Source organism: Berghia stephanieae, chromosome 3 (assembly GCF_034508935.2).
Source record: "Berghia stephanieae isolate SIO BIC M18660-M18661 chromosome 3, UCSD_Bste_1.3, whole genome shotgun sequence".
Classification (NCBI taxonomy): domain Eukaryota; kingdom Metazoa; phylum Mollusca; class Gastropoda; order Nudibranchia; family Aeolidiidae; genus Berghia; species Berghia stephanieae.
Window position 1 is genome coordinate 43,804,476 of NC_088362.1, and position 25,111 is coordinate 43,829,586.

Sequence of the window (25,111 nt, forward strand, 5' to 3'; positions counted from 1 at the left end):
TTACAATACACCAATACATAATCCAGGGGACGGTCACAATTGTCTTGTTTTAAATTCAACGGTGAAGAAACAAAAATATTAAACCATGACAATTAACTATAATGAATACTTTGATAACAAAAATGACTTCAGATGTTTCTTGAAAACCATAGCACTGCTTGAGAACGGGACAGAGAAAGGAAGACATTTTCAAACAGTTGGCCCGGATTTGACAAACCATCTATTACTGACAGATTAAAATTTTGTTTTATGCATTGATAGCAGTTAAAGATCCTGCATTTTAACATTCTTGTTGGCTCGTATGGGATAATTTTCTAAAAATATATATACGGGGCAGTTCCATCGAAAACATTAAAACAAAAAATAGCAATTTTGTATTAAATTTGGACTTTAACTAAGAGCCAATGAAGAGTGCATAGAATATCAGTAGCACTGTCTCATTTTGATTTTACTAACACTAATATGGCCATCTGTTCTGAGCTCACTGAAGTTTTTTCATTTTTACATAATGAAAGTTAAAGGCATATACATTAATTCAAAATGAAAAGCATTAATTGTTTGTTGAATGGTAATTTACCCCTGTCGTTTATATATATATATATATATATATATATATATATATATATATATATATATATATATATATATATATATATATATATATATATATATATATATATATATATATATATATTACTATTTTGACTAGTCCTAAATCTTACATTGTTAATTGTTCACAATGAGTAAATAAAAACAAACAAATTTGTTGTTGGTACATTTCATGACTAAAGTAAAGAAAACAATTGCTTACCTGGGAATAATCTGCCCACGTCTTTAAAAAATAAAATAAAAAATATATTCTATAGGAAAAAAACACTTATTAGAAAAATCAATAAAAAATCCCCCATCCTATAAAATACCTCCCCCCCAAAAACAAAACAACAATAAAAAATAAACGAAAAAAAACCAAACAAACAACAAAACACCTAAAAAAAAAAAAGAAAAAAAAAATCAAAATCAAAAAGAATCCCCACAATTCCTAAAAATAGCTCAACAAAAACAAACAATGCTATTATAAAAAAGCATTATCTTATAAATATAAATATTGGTGTATTTTGGGTTCATAAAAAAAAAAACTCAGTATTTTATGTTTTCTAATATGTTCTGTGACCTTTTCAAGATAAATATAAATAACTCTTCATCATCAGGTTACAAATATTTTTTATCCATTGTGATTGTGATCGTTACAATTTGGCATGTTCCAATTGGGGAGGAGGAGTGACGGCTTCTTTCCAATATTTCGCACGTTCTAAGGCAGCATTTCCTTGGATCATGGCTCCGTAAAGGTTTTTGTAGATCTAGAGAAACAGAAAAATAATTTCTTTTTTATCTATATTGATGACTAGTTTGATCATGATTGAATTTGAAAAGACCATTGGATTAAAATAATATTTATATAAAATCAAAACAAAACAAACAAACAAACAAACTAAAAATAAAAACAACCTAATTCCCTCATTAAAAAAATAATTTAAAAAGTTTGACAAGTCAGAAATAATATGCTATACATCAAGTGCTAATGCCTGATACCTCTTGACAAAATAAGAAAAGAAGTGTTATTTATTAAAGGAGACTTTGTAAAAGAAGAGCTTGAGAATTGTTTTTCATTAAGCCTTTTTCTAGTATTTTTCAGCATTCAAGACAACAGGCAACATCCTAATTATATTCATGTCATAATGGAACTAAAGTACGGAAAAACACGGTCATTGAGAACAAAAGTGAGTTTTCGCTGAAAGGTTAATGCTAAAATTTAGGTGAATTAGAAAAACAAAAAAAGACAGGAGGAATGTTTACCATAGATAAATCGTAGGTCTCATTGCATTCGTGCTCATTGCAACCAAGTTTCATAGCATTTATTGATCTTTGTATCATGAAAATTGCCTTGACACTACTAAGAAAAATTTGAGACATCCTTTAAGTCCAGGATTGGATTGCAAATTTTATTTAATACTTATAATTATAATCATTAGGCTAACCCCAAAAAGCCATTACCCAATCAATTCTGGCTAAAATAGAGGAGTCAACCAAGCAAGTAACCAATACCTGTTCCTTTGTTTGTGAGGCGAATGGTTTACCAACTGAGCTTTCAAGACTTCACTGATGACAAAACACACACACACACACACACACACACACACACAAAAAGGCAAAATGAACACACAAGCACTGAATTTCATAATTTCTCTAAATAACCAGCAATTGGATAGAGATGAAATTGTCAGATACAATCAAATTTATTTATTGACATATGTGACACTTTGCGGTCTTTTGGTACAACACTTGGCTTCTGATCTGTAGGTAACCAATCCGAGTCCAACTGTGGAGTTGAGTCTTTAGACAAGACTCTTTACTCTCTCAAAGTACTCAGGTGTAATATGATTTACAGACTAGTAACAGCTTTGTCTCTATCAAAATAAATTTGTAATAACGCCTTAAACATGTAATTTCTCTTTCTAAATGTCAATTGTTGCTGTTGGCTTGGATCCCCATGTAAAGTGCTTTGAGCAAATATAGTGGATGTTGTGCTATACAAAGTCTTACCTCTCCATCTGACGATCCAATTGGAGAGTCGAGAATGAAATCTGGGGGAGCCATGGCATCAATTAATGAAATTGCGTCTGGCTTGAGTTCTGTGCACAGTTGTAGAATGGTCTCACGGATGAGACGAGGAGGATCTCCCCCTGACACGTAACCACCTAAGAGGGTTGGAAAGAAATAGAGAGGCTAAATGGCAAATTAAATAAAGGGGAGGAGAGATGGCAATGGTTAGGGCATGTCTGTCGCAAACCTGATGAAACACTGATAAAAAAGCATTGCGATGGACACCCCAAGGAAAGAGGAAGCAAGGCCGCCCCAAGGAGACAGAGACATACCGTAGAGAGGGACCTACAACAGAGAGGTCTGTCTCTCGAGATGACCCCAAGAATAGCTGCTCACAGGACCAGGTGGATATCCCTTGCATCGCATCAAAAGCCAGCAGGCCCGGAGAGGATTGAGTGAGTGAGAGAGTGAGAGAGGATATAATGGCAATTAAATAAAGATATCTTTCAGAACTATTAGGTCAATGTAGCCAGACTTTATCCTGTTGACTGTGGACTTACACTGGCTGCCTGTGAGAGAATGCATAGAATATAAAGTAGCAACACTAATTTTTAAATGTCTAGATAACAGCGCCCTTTCTTATCTGACAGAGCTCATTGAGATATATGAATCGCAAAGATGTCTTCGTTCCTTTTCCGATTCAAAAACTCTAAAGATCCCTAAAACTAGACAAAGCCGGGGAGAAAAGCTTTGCTTGGTCCAGCCCTAGAATTTGGAATAAATTGCCTTTAAAAATAAGAGAATCAACAGCCCTTGAAACATTCAAAAAGAAACTGAAAACTCATCTTTTTCGGTCATGTTTCGGTGAGCAGCTACTCCAATGAATGATACATGACATATTATTTTGTGATTGTGTGTGTGTATGTGTGTGTGTGCGTGTGCATGCATGTGTAAGTGTTTGTGAGTGGAGTCATGCTGTGCATGGGTGTATTGATATTTTTAATATATGTACATGTCATTGTAATGCACCGAGAGCCTGCATTATATAGCGAGGAATTTGCATTTTAAAAATGTGCACTATTATTATTTCTTATTATTGAAATGGACAGTAAGAATTGATTACTTTCTAAAGCTTTATATACTTTAATTCATCTAAAAAGACAGGTGACTGGCCAGGTGGTAAAATAGATCAATTTATGTGACAATGGGGTGGGGACTTGTCACTATGATGCAATGGTGTCAGCTCTATGTTTATTTATTATTTCCCTGTAAAGGCACCTCGTGGTAATCCATTAAGAAAGGCATTTTACACTAATTTTCCCAGACCTATTGTAGACATACATAAAATTCAAATATCTTCCAGGTATCAAAGCAACATCTTTTTGTTCAAAAATATTGTACTAGTGCATGAAAAAGCTGCTTGTGTCATCTAATGAAACGGTAAATGCGCTCAGAGCCCTCTGTTCATTTTAGGGGTAGATGCATGGTATAAATGTTTATCATCATTATTATTATTAAACGAATGTTTTCTCTCAGGAGATATTAACATTGAAATGTGCATGAAACATGGTAATAAAAACCATAGATTTACACTATATACAACAAGGTGTAGCAATGCTGATGGTGAGTGTTTACCAACCTTGGTAGAGAGTGGCCAGATGCTTTTCTATACTCCACAAGCCATACAGAGCACACAATCTGTCCAGAACAGGTTGCAATGATTTGGGGGTGGGTTCGTCATCTTTCTCACGGGTGTACTTCACAAATCTTTCAAGAACAGTGTGCTGAGGAAGAGTTATGTCCGGTCACACTTAAATTTCAACAAATGAGTAAAGTCAAATATGGAAAATAAAAGAATAAAAAATGACAGTTTTGAAAAGAGTATTCAACAATACAAGACGTTTTGGATTCATCCAATATCAGCAACCACTAGATAAACAAATGAAATATGTATTATCAGAAAAAAACGATCAAGATCTTAAGAGAAAAATCTGAATGTTTGGTCTGGATGATCGCAGCAGAGTACTTTCCATCTGATCGTATGCTAAATCCAAATAATCAATTGCTGTTAGGTGATTCAATGCAGATCAAAGCAATATATTAATATTTTTTCCATATTAGGCATTTGTTTAACCAATGACTCAACTGCCATTGTCTCTTATAAAGCTGAAAAATTCAAAGTTTTTTCCATTCTTTTATCCAAAAGATTACTTTAGTTTTATTTAAAAGGGTAAATCATGCTTGTGGCATGGTGCAGCTAGATGGTTCAGTACCCCCTACACTCATAAGTCACAGATACGTGCCTGAGATAAAAATAGAACAAAGGGGAATAATTCAAGAAAGCAATAGATGTACAGAGGTACTGGCAGCAGTCTATTCATATAACCCAACTTAAAGTCAGTTACTTTGCCTTTCACAGCACCCACGGCGGGGGGTACTCAGAGGTACTCAGCTGGTTTCATTTTCACTTTCATTCAGATTGTTTACAAGTTTTAAAAGCCATCATCTCTCACACAAAAATGCATGATGACATCCGACTGCCTCTCCCCACGTGAAAAAACTCAAGGCGCCATGGCATTTACAATATATCCAACTCAAGGACAATTATAAGTATCAAATGAATAGACTCAGTTACTCAATTACTGTCCAATGGATAAAGAGGTGACAAAATCCTATCCAAACTAGACAGATCCCTCCTTGCCCCAAATAAATTGTGATTAATACCTCAATATATGCAAGGGCAAGAGATCGACAATAGTAAACTTGGCTGTCGTTTCTTGCCATGAATGGATCTTTCCCTGTCTGGCTCTGTTCCTGTAAGCGATTGGCAGATGCTTTCAGGAGGTAACCCACTAGCCATTTGTAGGCATGCAATGACACTGTAGACAAATTGGATTAAAAAAGCCTCTTAAGATTAACAACCTTCTAATCAAACTGTAAGTAAAAATTGGGAGTAGACACGATTTCAAATTGTAATTAATTACAATGATTAAGAAAAAATTATAATTGTAATAATAACAACAACAATAATAATGTTGATGATAATAATAATAAATAATAATAATAATAATAATAATAATAATAATAATAATAATAATAATAATAATAATAATAATAGTAATATAATAATAATATAATAATAATAATAATATAATAATAATAATAATAATAATAATAATAATAATAATAATAATAATAATAATAATAATAATAATAATAATAATAATCAGACCTGCCACTTCACGAAAAAGGAAATCAGTATGACATTGTAAAAAAATCAGTATCTGGGGAAAAAAATCAGTATGAGACGTAAAATTATCCAATTATCCCCCTCCCCCCCCTTATTTTTCCCCAACACCCAAAATGGTACGCACAACGCCAATCTGGCAATCAGACTACTAACTTATTTAAAGATGGTGGCACTTGGTAACGAGTCAGAAGCCAGGGACCACTGTGGTTTACCAGTACAGCTCGCTGTCGCTTCACAAAGGAAATGAAAACTAAATAACGCGCCAAGTGTGTTTTCTATCTGTGTGAGGGCATCACAAAGAGGCTCGCTACGTCATGTGATCTATCGAGGTATCGCAGGGACGGGTCAAAGTTCACGAGACTTGAAAATTTTAACGTGCAACGTAAAGCACAAAGTAAACGTAAAAGAGAGGGTGGAGGGCTGCGGGCCCTTGGTCACTTGGTGAAATCGGTACGATCGCATGCAGATCGGGAAATCGGTACGATCGGCAAGTAAATCGGGAAATCGGTAAATACGAAAAAAAGGTCTTGCAAATCGGTATGAACCAATCGGTATGAAAGATAATGTAATAATATAATAATAATAATAATAATATATGAAATAATATTAGATAAATGAATAATAATAATAATAATAATAAAATAATAATATTTTTAATATTGATTACATAATTTTTTTAAATGATTTTGGTTTACAAACATGTTTTTATTGAAAACGAATGCTGAGAAAACTGTGGTTGTTTTTCATTATTGAAAGTAAGCAAAGCATTTTCTGGTTACAGAAGACAAAATTCAGATGTATCAAGCAAAACATGTCTAACTTTGGTGTGATTTTGGTGAATAAATTACCAAACCATATCTTTGGGTTTCATATTTTTATGGTCAGTAGATCGTTTTTAAATATGACTGGATTTTTGCATATCATAACATGTATAAAAAGGCTCATTTTACACATGTCAGGCGCTTTTAGGCACTTTGAAAGTAATTATCATTGGCTGATATTTTTTAATATATTGCTTATCAAATTAATTTAATTTGAGTTTTTAAGATGTTTTCAGTATATAATAAACTGCTTTAACTTCTTTTCTCATTCACCTTAAAGATTTTCTGCTTTATTTGCAAACTGATCCTTGAAAGTCTTTAGTCTATCTTCGTTCAAGAGAAAAAAAAAAGAGGACACACTATGAGTCCAAACATTCATCTTTTTTTGATTGAATGGAACACCATCGTTTACTTTACCTCTCGGGTCTTTGCAGTCTGATATTGTCTTGGCGTTAAATTTAGTCTTGAGTAGAGAAGGAAGATTGGCCAGGAAATCCACTGAGCCTAGTGGGCTGTTGACTTTCTCTCCTGTAGTAACAGATAAAAGTTAGATGTTTTACTTAATTTTAATTTCACATATAATGCAAGTACTCTTACAATCAATGTCTCAGGGTTGAAAATAATCTCCATAATGTGACCGTACTTCCCAATGCTCTAGAGGGGAAATATAAAAAAACCCCCAAAAAACCCCCATTTAATTGTCCTTTATGTATTATTACTCTTACAACACCATTGCATACAAAAAGTGACCATACACAGCTGACGAATACTTGAAAAGAACTTTAAAAGTTCAGTGCCAAAGTTCTCACATCACTTTTACTCATTCAGTAGCTAACTAGGCTCAACTTTGCTTGTTTCTTGTTGCTTGGCTATTGAAATATATTGTATCATCTGTACTAGGCGCATTAACCTCATTAATCTAATCCATAGCAATTTTCTCAATTGCACCTCTCTTGTGCTATATTTCTATAGAGCAAATATGATGCTGGCAAAGTACACAATGTTTGGAGATAAAGATAAAGGGAGTAATCTGACTCATGAATGAACAACACAAAACAAACGACGTTTCGGCCCTTGGCCTTTATCAAGTAAACACAGAATACATATATATTATATATCTATCTATATATATATTATTATGACAATCTAATATATATATATATATATTATATATATATATATATATATATAAAATATATAAATATATATGTATTCAGTGTTTACTTGATAAAGGCCAAGGGCCGAAACGTCGTTTGTTTTGTGTTGTTCATTCATGAGTCAGATTTACTCCCTTTATATTTATCTCCATTTTAGTGACTCATTTGTGCACCTCTATTTATTAGTTTTACTACACATTGTTTGAATACCCTCAATGGTTGGTTGGTACATTTTGTGATCTGGTTCGGATGCCATAAAAATTAAGAATGCATTTGTCCTGTACTATATGGCAAAAGTATTTCTTTTACAAATAACTATTCGCAACGGTGAGAGTAATCTGAAACCAACCTGCGTCTATCTGTTCCAAGAATGACAATAAATAGTTGCTGGTCTGTTGCAAGATGACATTGTTATCTCCCTCATAGGTCATGTTGGGGTCATGGTCATTGCGTAAAGCACCTAGGCGATTAACTGAATCAGAAAAGACAAATACACAGTTCATTATGATAAAGACAAATATATTGCATTTGTATAATACTTCTCCATAGTTTTATTATTTATGGAATATTTATTTTTGTCCTGGTATATTCAACAAATGCATTTTCTAGAAGTTTAATGATGTTATTAGATTATTATCATCACCATTATTGTTAATATTATTATTATTATTATTATTATTATTATTATTATTATTATTACCATTATTATTGTCATCATTATTAATATTGTAATCATCATCATAAGCATCATCAATAATTTGAAGACTGCCATAGACTTATGATAGGTTTGTGAAAGGAAATAAATATTTACTGAAGCAAAAGAAATTACCTTTGAAATAGCCGTGACCCCCACAAGCCTCACGGCATTCTTGAATAGCATCCCTTGTCAACCAACCAGAAAGAGGCTTGCTGGCACAGGACAAGGCGTGGATCTCCTTGCTCATATCTGCCTATAGGCAACAAATTAGAGAACAAATTATAAACCCCCCCAAAAAAAACAAAACAAAACAAATAAAACAACAAAATCCTATTGAATGAAGGATCAAGTTTTTATTTCTCAAGCCCTTGGAAACAATTTCTTAGGTATTTCAGAGCTCTACGACACATCTGATACTTAATGGCCAGTTCACCACTGTAAAACAAGATAAGACATATCAGAGTGTGAAATAAAAAAATAAAAAAAACCCCCAAAAAACCCTGTGAACTTTTATATAGCGCATTATCCACTAAACATGCTCAAAGCGCTTTACAAAGGGTCCCTGACCAACTGCAACACGTAACATATAGAACTAGACATGACGCCTGTTAGGCAATATTACAATTTTTTTAATGGCCAGTACTCATTTTACACCTGAGTATGATGAGAGAATGTGAGTAAAGAGCCTTTTTCAAGGACTCAACTATGCACGGAGCAAGGCTCGAAACCCAGGACCTTCAGCAAAAGCAATTGTCTACCACAAGACCACATAGCTGTACATAGACGTCCTTTTTTTAGCTTGGGTGATCAAAGAGTTTCTGCAATGACAGAATTTACATGGAACGAGATAAAAAAGTTAGCTCAGGATAGAGAAGGATGGAAACTGTTTGTCTGTGGCCTATACCCTGACCCAGGGTGAAAAAGGCAATGATGATGATGATGATCCAAGGTGACCAGCAGACATTAGTCTAAGATTACATCATGTGTGATTACCTGACATACTTATTTCCTACATGATTTTTTTGCTCCATACTCATTCATTTTGTCCTATGTCAGCTGTTAAAGATATTAAGGCCAAACCATGTTTAAAAAACAAAAAAAAAACATAACCCTCAAATAACAAAACAAAAATAACAAACTCCAAAACCCTCAGAAATGACTTCTTGTGTCAAAGGTGGAATGGAACTTATTTTACATGGCTTTATTAGCTGGTGCGTTTTTATCTCTTCTGAGTATAATAAAATATGTCAGAAAAGCTGTCATCTTTAATCATATAACCTGATAAAAAATACACTTTGAGGTATAACTGGCTCCATCAAACTGTGAGCTTAGTCTACCTAAGATCACGATACTGATGAGAAATATATAAACAATAGACCAAGAGTTTGACTAAATACATGGTTTCGGCCTTTAGCCCCCTCCGCTCCCCCTGACCCAATACAAATGGGGGGGTTCTTCAAGAGAACCCCTGACCTTTGAGTGAAACAACTCACCTGTCTTTGGCTATTGTCCCCCATCATCATGCCAAGTCTGACAATCACAAAATCGTTAAAAAATGAGGAACCAAACAGATCCAAGGCATAAACTGCTGCCAGGTAGGGGAACAATCGCCATTGCTGGTACATGAAAATAAAAAATTAGAGATAATTTGTTTATGTTTATATTCGAGGATTGTCTGATCGGTTTTGTTTGATTTTAGGAGCGTTATGACACTTGCAACAACTTAATGTCATTTATTGTTATTTAAAAAAAAAAGAAAGAAAAATAACAAGATAGTCTAACAATCATAGACAATTAAAAGCTCTGAGGAAAAAAGATGACAAAGAGACTAGTTCAAGCCAGGAACAGATGTAGATCGAAGCAAAGTATCTCCACAGCTAGTCTGAGATTTCTTGAAAGTTATGTGTGTGTGTGTGTATGGGGTGGGGCGGGGGTGTGAGCTTTTTATTAAAATGGAAAAACTTGAAATTCAAGTGATAAGAACCACTTTGTAAGAACAGTGTCCCAATCATTTAGGGTAAAGTGTCATACACAGCTCAGTAGGTCTGACAAAAACTTGATTTAACCATAATACAGAATCACACTGATCTGCTTATAATGTAATGGCAGTTAAACCAAGATTTACATTTGAGTAAAGCTCAAGTAGATGGGATCATATATGTATGTGTGTGTATGTGTGGTGGTGGTAGTGTGTGTGTGTGTGGGGGGGGGGGGTTGGGGGGGGGGGGCAGGGTCATATAAGTGCATGCGCCAGCAAAACATCAATACCTGTAACTGATACTCAATAACAGGGATTTCCTCTTCGCCAGGTCCAAATTGTTTACGGGCACCAGAGTATCGAATGGCAATGGTGAGGGCCAGTTTCAGGTTGGTGCTGCAGATGGTGGTGATTCCCACACGCCCTCCAGACAATGCTCCTAGAGCAGCTCCAAATCTTTTGTTAGGATCCTGTTCGGAAAATAAAAACAACCAAAAATCATCAACTTTATGAACTTAATACAACTTAATATAATCAAAGTTTTAACTCTTTATATGTGATTAGCACAATCAGACAAAGATTGGGTTGGAACAGCATGGACATAAGAAGATAAAGCCATCCAAGAAGTGTTTAATCACAAGGACACCTCCAGACAGACACGTAGAAGACTGGCATAAACCTAAAGCAACTAAAGCTAAAAAAAAAAAAGACTGCTAGGATAGACATGTACCATATCCCACGGAAGATCACAGAAATACGTAAGTGATCAAGAATTCTGACATATAAAACAACTTAAGAAGAGTCTTTGTACTGCTGAATACAATATACAGGCATAAGGTTTGCTTTTCTTTAATCACAATTGAGATACTTTTTGATCATATCAGAAGCAAGGAAAAGAAACATTATAAGATTATTTAAAAATAATAGATTAAGAATTGATCAGAGCTTATGATTGCCTATTAAATGTGAAATAGGTACAAAAATAATAAAAATCACCCTTTTCTGACCGGTGAGGGAATTCATTCCCGAGGGGTATTCGTTTTTATGATGCTCCTGAAAGACAGTTATCTAACCCCCCACAGACAAAATGGCTTTATTTAAACAGGAGAAATATAATAGATCCCAAAAGTAGTGGATTCATCAGTGTGTACTGTCTTAGATTTCTTGTTTCTTGCAGTGTTTTAATATTGAAATAAGTGCAATCTGATGAAAATTTGCCTTTACGAAACTAATAAAGGTCTCCTCTTCTCCTCCTGCTTCTTATTCTTCCTCCTCTTCTTTGTTATCATGAATATATTATTATTATTCTTATCATCATCATCATCATCATCATTATTATTATTATTATTATTATCATTATCATTAGCAATATTATTATCTTTACTATTATAATCATCATCATATCTTTTCGCGCCAGTGAGTCAGCCAGTCCCGGGCAGTCTGGTTCCATTCCCTCAGGTATTATAATTATTATTATTATTATTGTTATATTATATTTATTATTATATTATTATTATTATTATTATTATTATTATTATTATTATTATATTATTATTATTATTATTATTATTATTATTATTATTATTATTATCATTATTATTAATATTTTTTTTTGTGTGTCATTACTATTAATAATATCAGTTCCATTAATTCACAACAGATTGGCTACCTTGAATGGTGTCTTGTATTTGCCATCTGGGGTCACATCTCCAAATTTTTGTAGTAAATTCTCTCTTGGAATTCTTACTTGATTAAAAGCCACAAATCTAGAGGATGGTTAAAATGATTCATTACAAAAAAAAAATAAATAAATAAAAAAAAATACAAATGTGATCTCAGGTCTCAATCTGATTTTGTTTTTGGGTGAACAGACAATCCGGCAGATTGAAATTGAAATCGAAGTAATAAGAACAACAATATCTGAGTCGCTTGTTGTATTTGACATAATATTAATTCTCCTCAATAAGAGCCTGATTTAACAACTCAAACTTCATAATTTAGTGATTCGACTTGATACTAGATTGAATACCGGGAGTGAGGTGTGTGGATGTCTGATAGTGTAAAAGTGAGATATATGTTAATAATCATGCATTGTTAATATACTCTCTCTCTCCCTCTCTATCTCATACTTTCTACTCCTCCCAACCCTCTTCATTCTCTTGCTTCCTCTCTCCTGCTCTCTGGACCCCCCCCCTCCCTCTATCCCAGTCTTTCTCTCATTTTCTAATGCCAGGTAGAGTAGTGTCCACCCCTACCCATTATCCAGTCCATTGAGTCCGATTTTCTCCCCCATGTCTCCTACCATCACCCCAGGCATGGCCATCAACGTTCTTGTGTCACGCACCTAGGATAAAACAAAATAATGAAACTGTTAAACCAACCATATATAGAACAAAGGGTAAATCATCTCAATCACATACAAACACACAAAATCATACATTAACCCTCTCCTTACCAACATCTTTCTTATTTCAAATTTCTCTTGTACATCATAATATTTAAAGAAAATGAACAGTGTGTTGTAGGGCATGTTTTGCTAAAGAAATGATTTATCGCAAGAACTTACTGCTATTGTGTTTGATTGATAAAAAATCTATTTTTGTATTAGTTGGGTGTGAAGTTTTGGGGAAAATCCTGAAATGGCTGGTAAGGAGAGAGTTAAGTAATTGTATGAAGAAATATTTCCTACTCTAATTTGGTTGAACTCACAAATTCACACACACACACACACACACACACACACACACACACACACACACACACACACAAAAATCATTTTAAAAAAAAAGAAAAGAAAGATTACAACCAAAAGAGAAAAAAAAAAACACTCAACAACATGACAAAAAAAAAGAAAACAAACCAACAAAAACAAAATAAAGCAGACATTAAAAAAAAAAGACATCCACCAAAATAGCTGCGAATTAGTTGCATTAAATTTATGTTGTTAACAAAAATCATACCTAATTGCCATTGATCAAAATCAGTAAAATGAAGGTAGGGCCTACCTGAACGACAAAAGAATGTAAACCATGGCACTGGCCATCCTCTGTGTAAAGCTGAGCATACACAACTCCGTGGGTTGCCTGTTTCCCAAGATTGCCTACCCATATTTTTGTGGCTTCAAAGTCGGGAGTGTTGATCACAAATTGCTAGATGGAAGAAAATTGAAACACGAAATATACCAGCAAAAGTTAGGTAAGTTGATCAACTGTTATGGTGTCCAAGAAAAAAACAAACCCAAACCAAACGAAGCACTTCATATCTGCATCACATCAAGCAGAGTGATCCATCTTTTCAACCTGATTAAAATCACTCTACTATAAAACATATTTCTAAATGTCATGATACATGATTATTTTTCGTTTTTTCTTTTCTTCTCCTTCTTCTTCTTTTCTTTTTTTTAAACATCTGTTGTTTTTTTAAGAATTTGCCTTGATAAGGCATCTTACATTCAATTTCTATTCTTTCCCTTTTGCAAGTTTTGTAACAACGCACTAGACATCAACATTTATAGTTAATATAATATAATAATAATAATAATAATAATAATAATAATAATAATAATAATAATAATAATAATAATAATAATAATAATAATATACATCATTTGTATAGGGCATACCACAACTTATATAAATTAAAGATTTCAATGTAAGCTTAATAACCACAAAGATTCCAAACAAACAGGTTTTAAATACTTTCAGGAAGGGTTCAAGTTTTACATGATCTGACATCACGTCTAATCGTGTTCATCAAAAGATCACTGCATCTCTTGATTTCCTTGAAGCCCAAGTCGCATTTCTGTTACTGGTCTATTGGTGAAAATGGATATGTCAGCAGTAATCTCCGCATTAATCATGAAAAAAAATAAAAATATATATTTGAAAGAAATTCTGTATTCTTGCTAATGTATTAAAAACGCATCATACCATTTACTCAGAAAGCTCAATGGCAAGAAAAATACCTGTGTTTTTGAGTCGAATGTAGCAGTTGTCCTCATGTTTTTTGTGTTACTGCCATGACTGAGTTCTGTCAATATGAAGCATCCAAAATTCTACACGAGAGAGAATGATAATGATTATTTTAAATCAAGCATGCAATGCCAAAACAAAACTTTCTTTAAATTATAACTGGAATGTCAAAGAGCAGTGAAAGGTGACCAAGAAATAGCCAATGACAGAGCACAATGCAAGGGCAAATAAGGATGTATTTTCTTGGAAACGAGAAGGGAGCCAAAGTATTGGGTCATTTCTGCAAAAATAGACCTAAGAGAAAACTATCCGTGTCTCTGGAATTGTAAAAATGCTACATATGAAATGTAAAATCGGTATAATAAATAACATTAATATTTTTAAAATGGCATAATATTGCATATAGGAGGTAAATAGAAGAGTGGATCATCCTACTTCATAAGCTGAATTTATTGACCCCACCAAGGAAAGCAGCATATGGAAGGAGACGAGTGGAGAACAACAACAGATGGTCTAAGCACTGAATACAGTTACAGCTCAAGTAAGTTGGTTGATGATTGGATATGAAAAGAAATGTCATAGGCATAGATATTATAAAACAACTATAATAGAGTTGAAATGAACAGTTTGATATACAATGATGATGTGATTTTATTGTCTTGTAGTTTGAGTCCAGGCTGTGGCCATATAAAGTTGAGTCCTTGGAAAAAGTTCTTTACTCACATTCTTTTATTGCAACTTGAGTACCTGGCTGGTAAAAGCGTTGTCTCTGTCATGCAGCATCCTGAGCATTAAGTTCTGCTGTTGGCTTGGTAACCTTTGTAAAATGCTTTGAGCACATTAAGCGAATATTGTACAATATAAAAGCTTAAGTTTTATGTTTTTGTTGTTTTTTTCTTCTTTTTAATTGACCCACCTCATGATTTTTATTAGCTTCTATAATGTCGGAGTGTCTTGTGGATCCATTGTTTTGTACAGTTGACTGGAACATCTGTAGAAAAGAGACATAGGTTTCAGTTACAATAATAGGTTGATAAATAAATCTTAAAATTGAAAAAATGAACCAACAGCAGTTGTTACAAACGCACAAGAAAAGAAAAAAAAGCAACTCAATTCCGGTGATACAATATCCCGGATATATCCAATTGAATATATAAATATGTAAATACATTTACACAGCACATTTCCACAGATTAACCATGTTCAATGTGCTTCACAATGTTTCACTTATTCCCACCACTGATTGCGTCTTAGGCATCCTTTTTTGTACTAATACTCTTACAATATCCATCACTGCCTAAAGCTAGGTATCATTCACATTCGAGTTGAGTGGGGTAATGTGTGTAAAGTGCCTTACTCAATGAAAAAACATAGGGACCAGAATTTTCTGCAACAATTGTCACCCATCTGGTCACAAACCACACTGAACATCTCTTGACTTTTGTGATAAGACATGACACTGTACTACTCAGCCGTCGAGCCACTGCATCCATAGCAGAGTTGTTGACATGTGCTTGTAGCTGCTGTATATCTTATGAATATTTTATTTTATTTTATTATATTTGATGTTTATTTTGCTTTTAATTAGCTACGTATTTTCATCAATTAGTTCAAGACAGTGTATAAATTTGTGCTAATATAACGATGAATGATGTGTAATATTATGATAATTTCCATTCAGGATCAATAAAGTACATCTTATCTTATCTTATTATCAAAAACGTACACAAGAACACAGGCTCTTTTATTTTCATTTTTGTTGTTACTTTCACACTGAATTTGTTACCTACCTCCCGATTCAATACAAGTTTAGTGCTTAAGGCCCAATCGTACATGCCAACAGTGTCATTGAAGATCTGGTATTTCCTTGGGTTGTCGAAAATTTCATCCTCAGTAAGCAAATTGTATCCAGTCAGTCTTTGAGCTCTTTTGAAATTGAGTTCCCGCTGCTCTGCTATTGATGGAGTTGACAGATTCCTTGCAAAAATTGGGTCATTTTCCATAGTTCTGATGATCTTGTACTAATTCAAAAGAGAAAATATAATAATATTGTAGAATTTATACTTTTTAAAAAATCATACAAATATCAAACCAAACAAATAAACAAACAAAAAAAAACCCAACTCCCCCCCCTCCCCCCCCCAAAAAAAAAAATGAAACAAAAAAACAAAGAAAAATCCTTTCGTTCATACTATGGAGAGATTTGGATATGGTCACTTTCAAAGAAATAACCATGTCAACACAAACCCTCCTTAACACAGGATAATGTTGGTGTGTACAAGATACTGAAAATCTAATATTAAGTCTAAATAATGAAAATTACACACGTGAGATTAATTTTCTTCATAAAAAATAATGAGTGTCATTTAATGACCTGCAAAGAGATAAAATGTGTGGCTGTGTAGTCTTGTGGTATGACAGGTTTCGAGACCCGCTCTGAGTGGCGCATAGTTGAGTCCTTGGAAAACGCTATCTAATCATATTCTCTCACTGTACTCAGGCATTGTCTCTGTTGAAAAAATTGTAATATAGCCTAAGAGGCGTCATGTAATAACCTACATGCTAAGTGCTGCTGTTGCCTAAGGACTCCCTGTAAAGCACTTTGAGCAAGTTTAGTGGACATTACACTATATAAATGACCAAGTTTGTTGTTGTGAGTACAGTGATTTTGATTGTGTATTCAAGCTTCAGGATAAATGTAATATAATACCATTTTGAGACGGTGGGTTAATCTCGTAAAACCTATCTTCTCCTTTAAGTCTTTTTTTATGTGCTTGGAACAAACTAGCTAGAAACAAGTGGCCTCATTAAAAAACATGACAGATTGGGTGGCTGCATTGAATATATCACTCACAGCCTTATACAGGTATTATGTTGGAATGGTTTAAATGCTAAAAATGATTCATAGTAAATACTATACAAGTCTGGTTCAGTTTATCTATTTTATCTTATAAAATGAATACAGCTTCTTAAAGTGACAAAAAAACATGTAAGTTCACATTTCTGTTTATTCTAAATTTAACCCTCTCCTTACCGGCCATTTTCAGGAGTTTCCCCTAAACTTCACACCCAACCAACCCAAAAAGATTTTTTTTCCACTCAAACACAAAAGCATCAAGTTCTTGCTTTACGCATTTTATTTTTACCAAAATGAGGTCTAAAACAAAGAGTTAACTTTTTTATAACTATAACAAATAGTTTAAAAATTTTTTTTTCTGATGTACAAAAGAAATCTGAATGAGAAAAATGTTGACTGTATCATAAGGAATGTGACAATTTTCCTATGGTTGGTAAGGAGAGGGTTAATGATACTTTTTGGCATCTGGTTGATCCTTAGATAATACTGTTTAAGACGATGGATCACATATGGGATAAAAATGTATCCTGTAATAGAATTGCAACTCATTAAACGGGTGTAACTCTAGTAATTCTTAAATGCTTTTCAAGCTACAGAAACAGGAAAGAAGGGCCTAAGATTCCATGGGTCAAATTGCTCTTGGAGCAACACAAGTGACTCAAGTGTGAATAAGTACTTAACTAATGACAAATACTGTAATAGTGAGAGTATTAAAATGGTGCTAAGTGGGTAACGTCCTGCATGGAATGAAAATTTGGACCCACTTAGCATGACAGATAAACATTCTGAAACCTAGAGAACACAACGAAACAGTGGAAATGCATTATAAAACATTACTTTTTTGTACATCTCACTTCCTTGTTTACCTTATAAGCCAATAAAGATTCCCCATCAAGAAACAACGCCATTTGTTTCCAATTAAAAGACGCTTGTTTTCTGTATACATCGAGGGGACAAGGTGGGAAATCTTTTAAAAAATGTAGATTCTCAATGCTTGGTTCACCAGTTGTGGTCTTGTTATGTGAGAGAGCATCTATTAGGTTATTTGTTTTGTTTGGTTCTGGCGCCATGGTTGATGAAAAAGCTCTGGGTAAAATATAAGAAAGGCAATGAAAGGAAATAACATAACTTGTAGACTAGAATTGTAAGAGCAATAGTTTTACCATGAATCAAAAATATTTAAGCATTATAATTTGCAGGTCAGGATTCAATATCTTTGTCAATGATTAGTTGCCAAACTTAATGGCTGGATTGTGAGATGTGAAGGCATTCAGTGGCCTCAATTAACCTCTTCCTTCTTTCATCTTCAAGAGACTGAAGCAATCAATTGGATATGTCCTGGGGACCGGTCTGATGTTACATGTCATACGACTTTTCCAATTATTCTGCTCGGATCTGGGAATAGAACATCCAAATCCCTCATGAGAAGGAGCATGCGTTTTATTTTTTTTTTGGAATGAGTAATATGCATAGTTTTACACATTTTGCTCTTCATTGCATGTACATTTACTAATCCTGATGCATATTTTTACATTTTAATAATGGATAAAACTGTGGGGTCAGGTTATTGCCTGCTCAATCGGCAGTACTGTAGCCTTTATGAACTCTCATAGCAATTGCGTGCCAATAGCAAAACTTGTTTGGTGTGCACGTAATTACGTGGCTCTAGACACTCCCCATATAATTGACTAAATACTACAACAGAAAAATGTCAATATCTCTGAAATCGTTTATCGTAGAGAAATAAATAAGGTATTAATTTAAGTGTTATTTCAAGTCTCATCCAAATGATTTGGTCAAATTAAGGTGATTTAAGTTTGAAAATTTTATCAAAGTGCCATACTAATCAACTTGCTCTGCATTGGCTTTATTATCCTGAAGGCTGCGGAAATTTGGACTTGAGTCTGAACAGTCTTATATGATTATTCAGCCTCAAATTCCAATGCGCTTGTGCATCAACAGATTATTCGCATTCAGTAGTGGCAGTATGGCTTTTTTCTTTCTGTTTTTTAAAAATAATTTATTTTAATTAGTGATAATTACATAAAATTGATGCAAATCAAAATAACGATTATAGTAACTATCAACAGGTAGTCTAAACCATTTTATTTGACGAGAAAGACAAACATTAATAGATCAATTGGAAGTCCAGTTAGAAATTGAAAAGAAAAGAGTAAAAATCTTCAAAAGGAAAAAAAGTAAATCAAAGTAACTGTGGTCTTTCTGAACAGCTTATCTAACAACATAACAAGATGTCCAATCAGGACAAAATTATTATTTTAAAAAATTAAATATTCTGACATTTCTTCTGACCTCTTCTTCTATTTCTTTATCAGTTCCACCCACTGCCCACACTGTGTCCCCCAGTGTTTGTACATGCACATTGAAGTTTGAGTCCGAATAGCCACAGGAGACTATTCAGACTCGAGTCCGAATTGCCACTCTTCATATCCTGAACTTTATTCCACTTCCAGGTGCCACTTAAATTACTACTAGTAGATATGTTGCTCACCTGGAGTTAAGTGATATTTATCCAATGGAAAAAAAGGCTTATTTTTAATTATTTCATTGATCTAATATCTTTCCATCATATACACTGCACATCTTTCAGTATTTTACATAGCATCATAATATCATCAATAGCCACTAGTATCATGAGTCCAATATCCATCTTACATATCCATAATTATATTCATATATATATATATATATATAGTATATAGTATGTATGAGTATATATATATATTATAATAATAATAAATATAATTTTTAATATATTCATATGATTATATATATTAATATAATATATGAAAAGATTTTGATAATTATATAGTATATAATATATATATTATCTAGTATATGTAAATATAATAAATATTAATACTAAATAAAAATATATATATATATATTATTATATATATATATATATATATATATATATATATATATATTATATATATATATATATATATAATATATATATATATATATATATAGAGAGAGAGAGAGAGAGAGAGAGAGAGAGAGAGAGAGAGAGAGAGAGAGAGAGAGAGTTCATAGTTTGAAAAAAATCCAAATGAAACTAAACTAAAACTCCCCCTCTCTCTCTCCCTTTAAAATATTTTTACAAATTATATTATTATTTTTTTTTACCATAATCTCCTTCATGTCATACTGGTATCAAGTTTAAACAACGAGTATATATGCAAATAAGTACACATGGGGTTTAAGGTAAGATTTTTTAAAAATAAAAATTTCACAATCTTCTTCGCCTGGCGCCCTGGTAGTATTGGGTTTAAGGCTTAAGGTAAGATTTAAAAATTATTTTTATTAATTAGGCTCTATTATTATTATTTTCTTTTTCTGGATCATCAATATGGCACATTTATAATTTGGTTACATTTTGGTTGCTAGAAAGAATTGGTTGTCTTGGAACACTTTTTAAACCATCTGGCCATTGTCTCTGTGTAAACAAAGCAAGATGGTGGCAGGGACCTCGCTCCTTAACCAATGCCATGGGATGTGTCAAGAAAAGTACTTTTTTCACTTCTTTCTTTCCCCCCCCCCCCCCCCACAAAAAACAAGCCCCAACTTAACTCACCTCATCAAAAGAATCCCTCTTTTCATACTTGGGTGGTTTCCATCAGTGGTGCCTGTATATGGAAGTTATTCCCTTACTTCCATACCACTACCACCGCCACCACCTCTCTCTACAATCTAAAATCTTTTGTTAGTTACTCATTTATTTATTGGCCACCTCTATTCGCAGTAGTACTGCGAATAGTAGATTGCGGCCGTATTCATTATTCGCAGTAATACTGCGAATAGTAGATCTTAGTGTTAGCATTCATTATTTGCAGTAGAAGGAGTAGATATTCATTCATTTCAGTTAGGTATTTGCAGTAGTACTGCATATGCGGGTTCGTTCAGTATTTGCAGTAGTAGCCTACGAGCTTAGAGCTTTATTGTGTGCAAAACATAAATAAACTACATTACTATTATTCTTATTTTAAAATTATTTTTAAAAAATTAATTTGTAAAAAAATGACTTTTACTATTAATTTGAGTTTCGTTGACGATGACGATGTGTCTGTTGTTGTGTAGTGATGGTGGTGTTGATGTGGTGGTGGTGATGATGTAGTAGTGGTAGTATGATGATGACTATAAGGATAATGATGATGATGTAATGGTGGTGGTGGTTGCTGTAGTTTTGATAACGATGTGGTAGCTGTGGTAGTAGTCATAAAAATGATGATGTGATAGTTGTTGTAGTAGTGGCAGTGGTAGTGATGATGACGAGGAGGAGGATGGTGATGTAAAGGTGGTGGCGGTTGCTGTAGTTTTGATAACGATGTGGTGCTGTGGTAGTGGTGGTAATGATGATGATGTGGCGGTAGAGAAACGTTCAAAATCTAAATTCTCAATCACACTTAATGTTTCAATCATCCCTCCTTTTCTTTCCTTCTCAAACTAACACACTCATTCAACTTCAAGCCAATCGACAACACGCCAGCAGAGGCTCCTACCCCCAATAGCCCCAAAACGGAATCATAGTACATAAAAAGCGGAATTTGAGACAAAAAAGCGGAATCAACTTACTAATATTAACTACGACATGATTTGCTGCAGATAATGTAATAGACAATCCAAAGTCCTCAAATGATACAATATAAAATGTTTACAAAACTGCAAATAGTTTAAAGACTAAAAAGGGGGTCAAATAATAATAGAGGACACAGGCCCTGGCAGTCTCAGAGCAAATCATTAAATGGCTGGATTTATTTAACCTTGTCTGGACCCCCCTCCCAACACACACCTAATCAAACCAATGCGCGTGCCGGCGCATGCACACACACACACACACACACACACACACACACACACACACACACACACAAATACACAGGGCTAAAATTAAATAGGGAAAGAGGCCTACTCAATAATACTACCGATTGGTAGGTCATTTACCTCTCATTGTGGAGCCAACAATAATAATAATACTTCGGTAATTGACTTCCCCCCCCCCCCCTCCCTAAAATATATTATTATCTGGCATCAACTGCACAGACTATGAGGGGAATATTCAGACACACAAAATGTGTGTTGATTGACCATAGAAGATGATGACGAAATAAACCATAGCTAACATTTTAAAATTATTTTTCTTGATTGAAAAGCGGAATTTTTGCCTTGAAAGCGGAATCGCGGGATGTAGACAAATTAAGCAGAATGATTCCGCGAAAAGCGGAAGGGTAGGAGCCTCTACGCCAGTGTTGTGTTCAGTGAGGGGACAAAAACTAAATTTCAGAGATGGGAGAGCGCTTCTACTGTGAATAGTGGTTCCACTGTGGCCCCTCTATTCACAGTACTACTGCGATTAAGCGCTTCGTTCTTTATTTTGTTAGGGTTGTAATGTAAGTACTTTGGTAAACGTCCATTTGGTCCTCCAGCAGGGACTGATAAATGGCCCAGTGGCTGTGACCCGATTTTTTGGACTTTTGAGAGATGGGTCTCAGTAAAATTTCCATAGATTTTTTGTTTATGGATGGATTTTAATGATTTATGTCTTATTTTCTTCAGGAGGAATTACTCTATTGTTTGGTGTAGTTTATTTTAAAATCAATGACAATTTAGTATATATTTTGAGAACGGATAAAACAGGGTGTAATTTAGCTTTGGATAATTAAAAAAATAGAAATTGGTAAATCTAAATTTCATGATGGCACGTTTATTTAACATCTTGACTTTTTTATTAAATTAAATTCAGGGCAAAGCTGTATACCGCATCCATGAAATTCGTTCCAGCAAAATCCTTACTCAAATCTTAGCGGGCATTTTAGGCTAGTTTTGAAATCCAAATGGTGGTTACTACCGGAAATGCAACAGTTTCAGGTCACAAAGTCCGTCAGTAAATAACAACGGCAAATAGAAGACCATTTTTCAGCCTTTAAACTAACATAACTTTTCTTCTGCGTATCTGATTTTCACAATTCTGGTATCATTAGAATCGTGTTGAAAAGCATTTTTATAATGATATAGGTTTCATTGAGCTCAATCCAATTTGAATTTTTTACCAAATCAAAGTACTCGAGACACCATAGATAGATAGTGTAAGTGTAAGGCCCGACTCTCTGTCATTTTTTAAATTTTTATAAAGAGAAGATTACTAGAAATAAGCTTTAAAACATCGGCTGGTCTTATTGTTATTCCGTCGTACTCTTATACATTATTTAATAGGTAGCCCCATTATCAAATTTATAATAAATAAAGTTAATAATAAAAGTAAAGACCTCTAGACTCTAGATACATGTTTAATATGTAAAGTCTAAGCCACATCTAATTTTTTGTATCTTATTTATAATTATAATTTGCAGTTGTCTAGATAGTTAATTAACCCTCACCACTTTTGAAAGATGAACTTCTTTCGTCCGAAAAACAAAATACAAGTTATAGATAGTTTGATCTGAAATCTTAAAGTAGGCACGACTATAACTAGAGAGTGTTCAAAGTACAACGATCTTGTCGTAAGCGAATGAAGTCAACATGAACTTTGACATCGGTGACAATGGTTAGATAAACAATCCGGTGGAAACAGCGGGGAGTTGTCTACCCTTGGAAGTTACTACATACACGACGTGCCAAGTTAGCAAAAATGTATGAATATTAAAACCGAAATTTATGAAAATCTTTCCCTTTCATGTATCAAATGTCAAAATCGGATAACGGGGACAAATCTTCGTTCGCTGACTATGATTTTTTTTTTTGTGATAGTAGTACATAGTGATTTTTATATTCATGCTGGCAGTATTGGTAAAGGGGTTTGTGATGATATTGTTGCTTCAGTTACTGCTGATGATGTTTATGATTATGATGATGATGATGATGATGACGACGACGATGAGGATGATGATGATGTTGATGATGATTATGGTAATAAATAGTGATGCTAGTGATGATAAACTTAACGGTGACAACAGAGATGTAATGATTATATATATATATATATATATATATATATATATATATATATATATATATATATATATATATATATATATGAGTGTTGGTGGGTACTTGTAGGTACGAAAGTGCTCGATAATGGTGGTCTGACAGAATGGATTATGCCGACTGAAGAAGTGTGAATTAAAGGAAAAACACAGAAACGAGTCGTCTCGGCAAAAAATGTGAGTGAAAATTTACATTATATATATATATATATATATATATATATATATATATATATATATCTATCTATCTATCTATCTATCTATCTATCTATCTATCTATCTATCTATCTATCTATCTATCTATCTATCTATCTATATATCAATCTATCTATCTATCTATCTATCTATCTATCTATCTATCTATCTATCTATCTATCTATCTATCTATCTATCTATCTATCTATCTATCTAACCATCTATCTATCTCCATCCCTAGAAATTCTCACTACCTTATCTATTCGCCTTCGAAAAGGGCCTTTCTTCCTTTGTCATTCTCTCTCACAACCTTTAAATCTGTTTTAGATAATCTCTCTCTCTCTCTCTCTCTCTCTCTCTCTCTCTCTCTCTCTCTCTCTCTCTCCCTCTCTCTCTGTGCCTCTCTCTCATCCTTTTTTTCTCTAAGACTGCTATAACCTCCCCCCCCCCCCCCCCCCGGCCCCAGATCTTTCTAATCATTTTATGGAATTGTCTCCAGAACAAGGAAATTCACGACCCCCAAAACAAAAACAAAACGCAAAAACAAAAACAAAATAAAAACAAACAAACAAACAAA

General features: G+C 33.7%; 1 protein-coding gene across 2 annotated transcripts in view; it reads right to left on the reverse strand.

Moving 5' to 3' along the window:
* Window positions 1-684: 684 nt before the first annotated feature.
* LOC144967802 (peroxisomal acyl-coenzyme A oxidase 3-like) overlaps window positions 685-25,111 on the reverse strand; it is a 27,180-nt gene continuing 2,753 nt past the window's right edge. Inside the window, exons 1-17 of one of the 2 annotated variants that reach the window (XM_078905454.1) lie at window positions 23,734-23,899; window positions 18,199-18,418; window positions 16,266-16,496; window positions 15,392-15,466; window positions 14,469-14,558; window positions 13,510-13,653; window positions 12,760-12,848; window positions 12,174-12,270; window positions 10,795-10,974; window positions 10,020-10,142; window positions 8,659-8,779; window positions 8,179-8,301; window positions 7,090-7,200; window positions 5,326-5,480; window positions 4,241-4,385; window positions 2,602-2,756; window positions 685-1,358 (exon numbers count right to left, since the gene is read on the reverse strand). In XM_078905454.1, coding sequence (XP_078761580.1) covers window positions 1,245-1,358; window positions 2,602-2,756; window positions 4,241-4,385; window positions 5,326-5,480; window positions 7,090-7,200; window positions 8,179-8,301; window positions 8,659-8,779; window positions 10,020-10,142; window positions 10,795-10,974; window positions 12,174-12,270; window positions 12,760-12,848; window positions 13,510-13,653; window positions 14,469-14,558; window positions 15,392-15,466; window positions 16,266-16,496; window positions 18,199-18,402 — 2,157 coding nt within the window. In that variant the 5' untranslated portion in view covers window positions 18,403-18,418; window positions 23,734-23,899 and the 3' untranslated portion in view covers window positions 685-1,244. Of the gene's footprint in view, window positions 1,359-2,601; window positions 2,757-4,240; window positions 4,386-5,325; window positions 5,481-7,089; window positions 7,201-8,178; window positions 8,302-8,658; window positions 8,780-10,019; window positions 10,143-10,794; window positions 10,975-12,173; window positions 12,271-12,759; window positions 12,849-13,509; window positions 13,654-14,468; window positions 14,559-15,391; window positions 15,467-16,265; window positions 16,497-18,198; window positions 18,419-23,733; window positions 23,900-25,111 lie in introns of those variants that run through there. The other variant, XM_078905455.1, reaches the window with a different exon arrangement.